This window comes from Pristiophorus japonicus, chromosome 3 (assembly GCF_044704955.1).
Source record: "Pristiophorus japonicus isolate sPriJap1 chromosome 3, sPriJap1.hap1, whole genome shotgun sequence".
Lineage (NCBI taxonomy): Eukaryota > Metazoa > Chordata > Chondrichthyes > Pristiophoridae > Pristiophorus > Pristiophorus japonicus.
In genome coordinates this window covers 150,792,817-150,804,833 of record NC_091979.1, presented here as the reverse complement: position 1 = coordinate 150,804,833, position 12,017 = coordinate 150,792,817, and the positions used below count along the sequence as shown (strand labels likewise).

At 44.3% G+C, this 12,017-nt stretch overlaps 1 protein-coding gene across 4 annotated transcripts in view; it reads left to right on the top strand.

Moving 5' to 3' along the window:
- The window catches only part of dnah7 (dynein, axonemal, heavy chain 7), a 1,084,136-nt gene that overhangs the window by 307,750 nt on the left and 764,369 nt on the right, over positions 1-12,017 (top strand). For all 4 annotated transcript variants that reach the window (XM_070875892.1, XM_070875893.1, XM_070875895.1 and 1 more), the window contains 2 exons: positions 5,062-5,255; positions 6,421-6,619. In XM_070875892.1, coding sequence (XP_070731993.1) covers positions 5,062-5,255; positions 6,421-6,619 — 393 coding nt within the window. The remainder of the gene's footprint in view (positions 1-5,061; positions 5,256-6,420; positions 6,620-12,017) is intronic.

Here is a 12,017-nt window from a genome sequence, read left to right as displayed (position 1 = left end):
CTATGCTTCATTAATAACTCAGCAGGTCTGTACCCTGTTGCAGAATGGGGCGTAGTTCTGTATTTGAAAAGAAAATTCGCTAATCTATGCTACCTTCTCACCGATGATCCAGCCTATAGAACTTGTTTCCTCAAAGCCTCATTGACTGACTGACCTTTCAGCTGCGTGATTCAAAGCAGGATGATGTGGAGCTACCAACATGTGTTCGATACTGTTGTGTCTGGCAAAATTCGCAAATTGCGTGGACTGAAATTGCACCCCATTATCTGACACCATTTCTTCGGACAGGCCATGGCATGCAAAAATATTCCGTAATTCATCCAATGTACGTTCTGTAGTTGTAGATGTCTCCATATGCTGTACTTCCAGCCATTTCGAATTATTGATTAGAACCAGTAAATTATCACTGCCCCTCACAAAAATCAATATGTATTCTTTGAAATGGTCTCATTGGCCAAGTCCATGTTTGCAGCGGCGTTTTAACTGGCATGGTCCTGCAGTCTTGACAGATAGTAGACTTACCAACATACTTCTAAGTCATTATCCAACTCGGGCCAATAAACAAAACTTCAGGTTGCCGCTTTCATGCCCACGATGCCAGTATGCTCACCGTGAAGTTCCCTCAAGACTTTGGCCCATAGTGCACTGGGAATGACTACTCTTAGGCCCCATTTTAGACATCCCTGCTCACATGATAATTTGTGCCGACCATGATACAAGGGCTTTATCCGCTCGTCTAAAGACGTCTGATCTTCTGACCACCCTCGTAAGGTGTGCTCATAGGCCCACTGTAATGCGTATGTAACTGTGCGTGCTCTGCAATAACAGAGGCGGTGACTGGGAAGTCCTCAATGACATCTAGAGTAAAAATTGGCTATTCGCGGCCAATTTCAGAATCTTCATGAGGCAACCTTGAAAGGGCATCCGCCACTGCATTCTGCTTCAACGTATGATACTCTATTCTGTAATCGTACTGAGACAATAAAATAGCCCATCGTTGCATCCTGGAAGCCACTATAGATGGAACCCTTTGGCCCTAGGATAGCTGGTAATGGTTTGTGATCGGTTACTAGTGTGAATTGGCGTACCAAAAGAAACTGGTGAAACTTTTTTATACCAAATATAATTGCCAAAGCCTCTTTCTTAATCTGGGCGTAATTGTCTTCGCTTTTGTTGAGCGTACGCGATGCAAAGGCAACCGGTTTTTCCTGCCCATCATTCAAAACATGGCTGATCATTGCTCCCACACCATACGAAGAGGCATCACATGCTAGTCTTAGTTCACGAGTCAGATTATAATGGATGAGAAGAGCACTACTGCTCAAACGTTACTTGCATGTATCGTATGCATTCTGTTGCTCTTTGTCCCATATCCAAAGCACACCTTCCTTTAATAAATAATAGAGTGGAGCCATTGCTAGTTCAGGAAGGAAACGAGCATAATATTGGATTATGCCTAAAAAGGATTGTAATTCAGTAATGTTTTTCGGCTCCGGAGCTATCATGATGGCTTGCACTTTCTCCTTAACTGGTTGGAGTCCATTTTCATCTACCCGCAATTCTAGATAAACCACCTCACGCTGTATGAATGCACATTTACTCCTCTTCAGCTTCAAATTATGGTCATTGAACTGTCTGAATTCTTCTTCTAAGATTTCCAGATTTTCCTTCTCTGTGCCGGTGGCTATCATGGTAGCTTAAAATATCTTTGGTGAGGACTTGATACCAGAGGGCAACTTAGTGTATGAATATAAACCTTTGTGTGTGTTGACTGTCAGATACTGCTGACTATCCTTGTCAACGTGGAGTTGAGCATAGGTGTGGAGGGATTCAGTTTTGTGAAGACTTTGGTTCCTGCCAGTTCTGCATATAGGTCCTGTGATGTCGGTAAAGGGTACTGTTCATCATCAACTGCTCGATTCAGGGTCATTTTTTAACCCCCACAGAGCCGTACCATTTTGTCTGCTTTCAGAACTACAACTAATGGGGTGGCCCAGTCACTCCTATCACTCGTCACTAAAATTCCGTTTTTCTCCAACTTATCAAGCTCTTGCTCAACTTGCGATTTTAATGCATATGGTACCGGCCTTGGCCTACCAAAAAATAGGTTTGACATCCGACCTAATTCGAATATGTGTATTGTATCCCTTCATGCCCTTGTATGAGTCCTCAAACATGTTAGCATATTTCTCCAGCAGAGTATCTAACCGAGATTTAACCATTTCTGTACTACAGATGCTGTACCAATCCAAACAAAGAACTCTTAACCAATCTTTTCCCATAAGTGTTGGCCGATGATGTATTTCGCTATAAGAATAAGTAATCTTGCTTGTTGCCCCATGTATTGTACTATACACTCCATTTGTCCAAGCGTCTGCAGTTTTTCCCCATAATATGTTTTCAGCTTCACTGAGCTCGCCTTACTGGTATGCCCCTGAAATTCTTGAAATACACATCTTGACTCATTATTGAGCAATCAGCCACTGTATCTATTGTCATATTAATCCATTGATAATTAGTACTAATGTTCTGAAGTCCTGACATAACGAAAGCCTTGTCTTGCCCTTCACTGTATATACACCAAAACCTACACTGTTCTGATTAGTTTCCACCAGTGAAGTCTTTGATTATCGTTGGGCCTGTCCTTGGATTTACATGCAGCTGCAATGTTGGCACCGGTAGCATCTTGCCCACTTGAACTGACACTGTTGTGCAGTATGGTTGCCATTACATCTTTAGGGCTCAATTTTCTCCAGCATTTGCGCCGTTTTTTTTTGAGCAGGCTGCTTTTCCTGGCCTAACTTAAAAATCCCTAGCTTCCCCAATCAATTTGCACCAGCGTAACTCAGTTACGAATTTTTAAAGTCAGTTTTTTTTTCAGCCAAAGGGGGCGTAACCAGTCACCTACGCCACTTCTGGCCATTTAGGGAAGTTTGGCCAGCTGAGAGTTACTCCAGTTCTGGTTAGGCCAGCATATGTAGCCTGTCCTGAAAAACCTTCCCTAGAGTTAAGGAAATTGGTACAGGAAAGAAAAGCGGCACAGCAGATGCCCGGACACACTGAAAGAATTGAAAACCACATAGCAGCAACTTACCTCCAACCCAGCCCGAAGGCTGTCCGGTCTCATTCTCGGTCCCTGGTTCACACACACAGTCCAGTCCCGTCCCATGAGAGAGAGAGAGAGAGAGAGAGAGAGTCTGTCCCCAGTTCACACACACAGGAAGGCTGTCCAGTTCCATTGTCGGTTCACACACAGAGTGAGAGTGTGAGAGTGTGACCCAAACTCTTTTAATGTGTTGGGAGGTGGCTGTATGCTTCACTTTGCATTGTATCCCTGGTTACCATGGCAGCCCGATCTTTTTGGCGCAGATCAAGGCTCCACCCCCCTCGGGTTAGGCCACGCCAAAATTAAGAGATCCAATGGGGAAACTTACAACATTTTTTTGGCATATTTGGGCCACAAAGAATCGGGCGTAACTCTTCAAGCATGTCAAAAAAATGCTTTGAGGAAAATTGAGCCCATAATATCTATTCTTCTTGGTTTCATAATTCTCCCTCCGACGAGGGCTCACAACCTTCTGCTTTCTACAGCCCTGTGGCTGTGAACTGCTACCACTGCCGGTAATGGGTGAAATACCTGAATATTTTTTTCTGCCATCTCCTTGGAGGTGGCTATCTTGCACCTCACTCAGAAGAGAGATTATCCATACCTAACAATTTTGACTGGGTGTGTTCATCCATTAGTCCACATACAAATTTATCTTGAAAATTGTCTCTACACTTCAATTTTGAAGGATTCCTAAACAGGGTGTAGACAATTTTCCGATTGCAACAATGTATTCACTTATGATTTCATCAGGCCTTTGGTTCCTCATTGCAAATATAGCTCTCTGCTCTTTCTAAAGGCTGTGGATCAAAATGATTCTCAATATCTGTTGTATGTCTGAGAATGAAGCATTCTTAACCTTTCTTGGGGTTAACAAATTCACTAAGATATAATGGCCCAGAAATTGTGGCCTCCCCGGGTCTGTACAGAGTTTTTACGAACTCGGGAAGGCACCGGAAAAGTTTCTGGCTTGCCAGTTCTCCCGCATATCGGGAGCGAGGACATTCCCATGGCAGAGATTGGGCTATTTGCCCATCTCTTGGCCTGCGAATGTCCTTAAAACTCTTGCGCCTGGTGAAACAGGGTTTCATTGAGTCTTGTGAACATCACGTGAAGGGCTAAGCCACTCACAATGCAACAGCTCTACATACATACTCACAGGTGCATAGATTACACTACACAACATGAAGTTTCCAGGCTTGTGTCCTGGTCTCTGCTAGAGAGAGGAAAACATTGTTTGGTGATCATTTGCAACAATCAGTTACTCCCATTGGAAAGTGCATACATATGTGGACTTTGGATGAGAACAGGATTGGGGTCAGTTGGGCTTCCACCTCTCCCCTACTGGAATTCCCCTCCTGGAGCACTTAACTTCTGCCGGGGACCATTCACTTGGATTTTAACTGCCAAGCAGCTGCTCTCTGGCTGTTTTGGCTGAGAAGTCGGCAAGAGCTATGTTAGTGAGGCCTGGATGAGTTGACTGTTCACTTTTCCGTATTATGGCGAGAATTAAAAATGAGCCTTACGAGTCTTAATACACAAAGAAAAGCAAATATTTTGGTTCTAATGTAGATCTATAAAAAAATGGACATCAATAATTGGGATGTACAAATTCATTACCCTACAATTTCCCATTCCCACTCTCTATCAGGTATTACCTTTCTTGACTATTACTTTACGACTTAAGTGGATGTAGCCTACATTAATGTAGTTTGGTTTTGAATAACCAAGTTTCGGCCAGTAAGGCTACAGAAATCTTGAGAACAAATTTACCCAGTAGAAAACTGAAGCATTTCTATTTATTACTGCTAAAATAAGAAATGGCAGGATTATCACTTCAGTTTCTAAAAGCAGAAAACATCCCCAAATATTACTTAACTGCATATATGTTCTGACTTTGATGACTGACTTTTTAAATTAAACCAACTATATTAAGTAAAATGTTACCTTTGCAGGATAAGCATGTTCTTGCAGTGGTGTCCATAGAAAAAATGATCGAAAAACTAAAAAAATCAAGCAGCTTGCTGGATATGATCCTAAAAGGACTTAATAATTACTTGGAAAAGAAACGTCTCTACTTTCCACGATTTTTCTTCCTGTCTAATGATGAGTTGCTGGAAATCCTTTCGGAGACCAAAGACCCCACCAGGTATGATTTATTTCAATGCGTAATCTGCCTAAAACTTTATGTGGTGCTGTTATGAGGTTTTTGATAGTTACTCCTGTGTCAACACTCAAACAATTGTATGTTATATATAAGACATTTTTACTGACACCTGTTTACTGGATGAATATTTCTGTGATTGGGAGGGTTGGGTAGCAGTCACTGATGAGCGAACATAAGCAAATTGTGTAATGCTTTCTAAAAAAGTGTATATAATTTAAATAAATAGGCCCAGATATTGGGCCTCGGGTCTCTTTATCATGGAGCCTGTCAGCAAAGATGTGTGCAATATTGAGCCACTGCTGCTGTCATGGCAGCCCTCAGGTAAGTGCACCTGGGGTTTAGGGCCAGAGGCCGAGTCCGGGATCACATTGGATGTCGGGCTGGGGACTGGGGGTCAGGTTGGGCCATGGATCAGAGTCTTGTAACCACGGGATTGGGAGAAGAGGCTCGGGGTGTTGTGGGGGGGTTGGGGGGGGCGGGGGGAAGAGATGAGTGGGGGGTGGTAGATTGGGAGGAGCAGAGATCGGGGTTCCAGGCTAGGAGTGTGGAAAATCGAGAGTGGGGAATGTCAAGTGGTGGTCGTGGTTGGGAGAGGCAGCAATTTGGAGGAGCGGTGGTGATTGATTCCTTTAATGTGGGATCAGGAGAAGCATTCCTCCTCTTGGCTTTAGATTCATGTGTTACTTACCTTCTTGGTTGGCATGCGACTCCTAGGCGCTGGCTACCTCTGGGCAAACCAATCTTGGTGAGCCGGCCTCAAACAGGCATTAGGCTCCTCATTTGCATGTGCAAAGAGCCTAACACTAGCCTCAGGCATGGGCAAAGGATGTCTATTTTCTAACCTTACCCAATATGGCGGGCAGCTCACTTCCGCCATGTTGGAGGTTTAATAGGCCAGGTAACCCCGAGAAGAACGGGCGCTGTGCTGCAGTATTTATAGGTCACAGGGGCAGCATTGGTAGCGGAGAACCTTATCCATTGGCAGCCCATAAAAATATTGGATCCACTGTTTCATAGACTTTCAAAAAAAAAATTCTGCTTAATGATCCAAATAGGCAGAAACTGAAAAGTTGGATATTCTAACAGAGATCATGGAAGTTGGTAAGCTATGCACTTTAAATTTTAAAGATTTTGACCTTTGCTACAGAGTACAGCCTCACTTGAAGAAATGCTTTGAAGGCATTGCAAAAGTTGTATTTACTGATATCTTGGAAATAACCCATATGAAAAGCAGTGAAGATGAAGTGGTGGCACTTATTGACATAATTTCTACTGCAAAAGCTCGAGGTCAAGTGGAAAAGTGGCTGCTCGAACTTGAGTCAGCCATGGTGAAATCCATTCGCAAGGTAATGTGTATCTTTTTATGACTAGATGCATTAAACAATTTTGGACTAAAACTAATTATTTTCTTAGTATGGCTAGGATTGTTTTTGTTTTGTGGCTTGCTAATGAAAAATAATTCATATGACATTTGATGGATATTACACATATTTCCACCAAGTCAGTAATAATTAATATCTGACACACAAGGTGTGATTTTAACACGGGACGTGCATGCTGTTATAATTGCTTTGGAGTATGTATCCCGTCATTCCCACTGACCACCATTTTAACCACCCACTTTTTTTTAGGCGACCACCAGAAACTGGTGGGGCCCTCATGAATGTATACAACTGGAAGTCCTGCAAGCTTATTTGGACCCCATGAAATCTTAATGTGAAATCATGGTAGTCCAGCCTAGCACCCAATCGGTTAGTAAAATCTAGTAGGATTGATCACTGCGGGCCACAGGAAACACAAGTTAAAGATGCACAAAACTGCAGCCAATTGGATCATAGTCACCTGTGTGCCATTGTGCCTTTTGTACTGCTAGGAGAGATTCAAGTCCCCAGGGTGCTTCTTTGAGATTGTTTTTGCTTCACTTACGCTGATTAAGCTTACAGCTTATCATGGATGCCATTATAGCCACTTTGTTTTGGATGGAGGAAGAGGAGGAGCAACCAGCACGAGCAGTGTATTAGAAAACAGCAGGTGGGACTGCTTGTAGGATACCCTACTCAGCCCACAGCGTCTGCAGGTCAAGTCACTTTTCTGGATCTCTCTGAAGAGCAGCAACTCAGGAGGCTGTACTTCTCCAGACAGGCTGTTGTACACCTCTGCAGTCTCCTGCAGCAAGGCCTGTAACCTGCTGAACCAGGTGGCCATGTTTTGCCATCGGCTGTCAGTCACCACAGCCTTTAATTTCTTTGCCACAGGCTAATTCCAAGCTACTACAGGGACATCTCCTGCATATCCCAATCTGAAGTGCACAGCTGCATCAAGCAGGTCACCAATAGACATAATAGACTGCACCTTTGTTGCCATCAGAGTGCCAGAAGACCAGCCAGCAGCTTTCGTAGATAGGAAAGGTTACCACTCAATTAACATCTAACTTGTCTCTGATCACAGAAACCAGATCATACAAGTTTATGCAATGTTTCCAGGCAGCCGTTCATCCTGCGACAGTCAACTAACTCTCAATATTCGACCCTTCCAGGAACATGACAGGATGGCAGTTGGGGGACAAGAAATGCCTCTAACATGCATGGCTCATGAAACCCACTACAATCCCAACAAGCCTGAACAACACAGGCATGTAATCATAGCCATGGGACCACCACAACCATAATTGAGCACACTATAGGGCTCCCCAATCAAAGTTTCAGGTGTCTCGACATGTCTGTAGGCTCCCTACAATATGGCCCACAAAGAGCATTCCACGATATAATGGTGTACTGCATCCTGCACAACCTTGCCATCTAGAGGGGACTGCATTTAGAGCAATTCTCATTGGATGAGGAAGACCTGAGTGAAGATGAAGCAGCAGAAGAAGGAGATGCCAATTCAACACCTTGCTGCCAGAGATGAGTCAATAATATAGTGATTCCAGGTACCTGCTAATTCCTCGGCCCTGAAAACTTACACACAAAGCTCCTTTGCATTAACAATCTTTTTTTTACATCATTCAGCACTGCCTTAGTTCTGCATTAAAGAATGTTGAAACTATTCATCCAATTTCTATATTAGTGATGTACTGACAAGACAGACTCAGAAGCTGACATGAAACCACAGCTCAGGCCAAAGTGCCAAATATGATAAAGGTGAATAATTTAATGGAAAACATAATAATTGTCTTGAATTAATTTCTTACCCAAATTTTAACCCATGTGTCTTTCTTAAAAGAGGAAAGAGAAAAGAAACAAAAGTTAGCATGGCATTGACAAGCTGGACATTAGCATCTGACGGTCTTCAGAATGCAGCTTAAAGTTGTCAAGCTGACTTGATATGCAATTTCCTGAGGTGAATGAAGAGGTTCAAACAATAGGCAGCCACCCTGATAAGACGCAAGCCTTGCCTTCCCCAATACTCATTGCTCTGGCCAAGCAACTAATCTCCAGGTTTTCTGACTTCATTTGGGTGAAGGCCATGATGTTGGGTGTTCCTCCCTTACATTGTGTGCTGTTTTGTCCTGCAGAAAGAGAGGGTGAGAGCTAGTAAATGTCTGCTGAAAAGGAAACTGCACTTGTGTAGGGATTTTGCATCATCTGAGAACTGAAGAAGAAGCAAGATGGAATCAGGATGGGTTATTGATGAATAGAAAGACAAATGTCTGGAATGTGAAGTGAGGAAGGAATCCTGAGCAGAGTTGCTAATTCTGCAATTGTTACCATGTGAGAAGAGAGTGTTAGTGTCTGCTGTGAAGATAGCAAAGGAAGAGATGAGTGTGTTTGGAATAAAAATAAGAGATGGTATAGTGTCCTTTGTGATTGGTGGTGAAGGACGTAATGGAGGGTAGGGAATTGTTGAGAGCACTAGGGAAGCTGGTGGAAGTACTGTTGTTGGGTGTTATTGAGAGAGATGGAGAGATGAAAAGCTGCACTCACCCTTGCTGCTCTTAGGAGGTAATTGAACCTCTTCCTGCATTGAATCTAGGTCCTGAGAATTCCTAGTACTGACCCTCTCGGCCACCTCTTTCTATTCCTGCTTTATATTGGTCCTAGGTATCTTCCTGCGAGCTCTGGGAAAGAGTCATTCATTCCTTGCCCTGATATCTTCCTCCAGGACATCTAAGGATGCGTCAGAAAATCTAGGGCACCCCTCCAACTCTTCGAATGATCCTTTTTCTAGCAATGGAAGCTCAGAATCTTACAGTTGCAGATACAGCGCCAGGTTCCAGCAGCATCCAACATTCCTCACTTTCATCACTATGGGGTCGACTTTCATCGTTATCCCGCCCGTAGCCACCGAGGTTCCGCCAGAAATAGCCATTTTCTGGGCAATTCCTCTAGAACCGTCCGTCTCCTGTCGAAGATCTGCCCGGTGGAAGATTGGTGGGGAAGGGTTCCGCCCACGTTGCAGTGTCCCGTCCGCCCATGCCGGAAGTCAGATAATCGCCATTTTGAGCACTTTTGCTGCGCTCCCGCTGACCTGCCGCCCACCAGAAGGACCGCTCTGGAAAAGCAAGTCTGAGCTGGGCGGCACTGGGCCAGCAATCACACATCGGGCGGGAGACAGCACTATTACAGGCTTGAATCGGGAAGGAGGGAGGGCGGGAACAGTGTGAACAGCGTCAATTGGAAGATCGGGAAGAAGGCAGCACTATTTCGGCATCAATCGGGAGGGCAGGAGCAGTGTGAGCGGCGTCAATTAGGAGGGAGGGAGGCAAGGAGGCAGCAGTGTGAGCGGGCAGCAATCGCACATCGGCAGGGAGGGAGGGAGAGGTGGAGGCATTGGGGTAGCTCTGGCACATCGGCTGGGAGGGAGTGCTGATCACATCATGGCAGCTAGTCGGATTCTGCACTTTATCAGTGGGACTGCTGGAAAGAAGTTAAGTCAATGTTGCATTACTTTCTTGCTGATGGTGATGTTTAAATTGGATGTGATAAAATCGACTGAAATGTGTGTAAGCTAATGGAGGCTTTTTTGTTGCATCTTGTTGAAAGTCCTTCATTGAGAAGGCCAATGGCAAAGGGAAGGTTATTATGAGTGACTGACAAGTGTTCAGCATCTCACATGTTGTACATCAAAGCTAATTCATTAATTGTCTCGCACAATGTACTGCAATGTATGATGACCATGTCATCTCAGGAGTGGCACTCCTCCACCTTTGACCTCGCAAAAAGAGGGTTGAAGTGCAAGCCTTAAGGTCTACCCTGCAACTTGGTAAACTAGAGTAATTGAATGGCAGCCTTCCTGCATTCATTGTCGTCTTGCGATGGCCTGATGACAGGACCCATTATACACTGCAGTCAGATGTGGATGGGAAGACATTCCTGATGAAACAGATGACCTGAGGGACAGAAATGCATCCCAGGGTATTAAAAGAGATGGCGGAAGTTATAGCAGATGCATTTGTTATAATCTACCAAAATTCTCTGGACTCTGGGGAGGTACCAGCGGATTGGAGAGCAGCTAATGTAACGCCTCTGTTTAAAAAAGGGGGCAGGCAAAAGGCAGGGTAACTATAGGCCAGTTAGTTTAACATCTGTAGTGGGGAAAATGCTTGAAACTATCATTAAGGAAGAAATAGCGGGACATCTGGATAGGAATAGTGCAATCAAGCAGACGCAGCATGGATTCATGAAAGGGAAATCATGTTTAACTAACTTAATGGAATTCTTTGAGGATATAACGAGCATGGTGGATAGAGGTGTACCGATGAATGTGGTGTATTTAGATTTCCAAAAGGCATTCGATAAGGTGCCACACAAAAGGTTACTGCAGAAGATAAAGGTATGCGGAGTCAGAGGAAATGTATTAGCATGGATAGAGAATTGGCTGGAGAACAGAAAGCAGAGAGTCGGGATAAATGTGTCCTTTTCCGGTTGGAAATCAGTGGCTAGTGGTGTGCCACAGGGATCAGTGCTGGGACCACAACTGTTTGCAATATACATAGATGACCTAGAGGAAGGGACAGAGTGTAGTGCAACAAAATTTGTAGATGACACTAAGATTAGTGGGAAAGCGGGTTGTGTAGAGGACTCAGAGAGGCTACAAGGAGATTTGGATAGGTTAAACGAATGGGCTAAGGTTTGGCAGATGGAATACAATGTCGGAAAGTGTGAGGTCATCCACCTTGGGAAAAAAAAACAGTAAAAGGGAATATTATTTGAATGGGGAGAAATTACAACATGCTGTGGTGCAGAGGGACCTGGGGATCCTTGTGCATGAATCCCAAAGGGTTGGTTTGCAGGTGCAGCGGGTAGTCGGGAGGGCGAATGGAATGTTGGCCTTCATTGCGAAGGGGATGGAGTGCAGGGGCGGGGAGGTGTTGCTGCAGCTGTATAGGGTATTGGTAAGGCCGCACCTGGAGTACTGCGTGCAGTTTTGGTCACCTTGCTTGAGGAAGGATATACTAGCTTTGGAAGGGGTACAGAGACGATTCACTAGGCTGATTCGAGAAATGAGGGGGTTGACTTATGATGATAGATTGAGTAGACTGGGTCTTTACTCCTTGGAGTTCGGAGGGATGAGGGGTGATCTTATAGAAACATTTAAAATCATGAAAGGGATGGACAGGATAGGGGCAGAGAGGTTGTTTCCATTGGTGGGGGAGACTAGAACTAGGGGGCACAGCCTCAAAATACGGAGGAGCCAATTTAAAACCGAGTTGAGAAAGAATTTCTTCTCCCAGAGGGTTGTGAATCTGTGGAATTCTCTGCCCAAGGAAGCAGTTGAGGCTGGCTCATTGAATGTTTTCAAGTC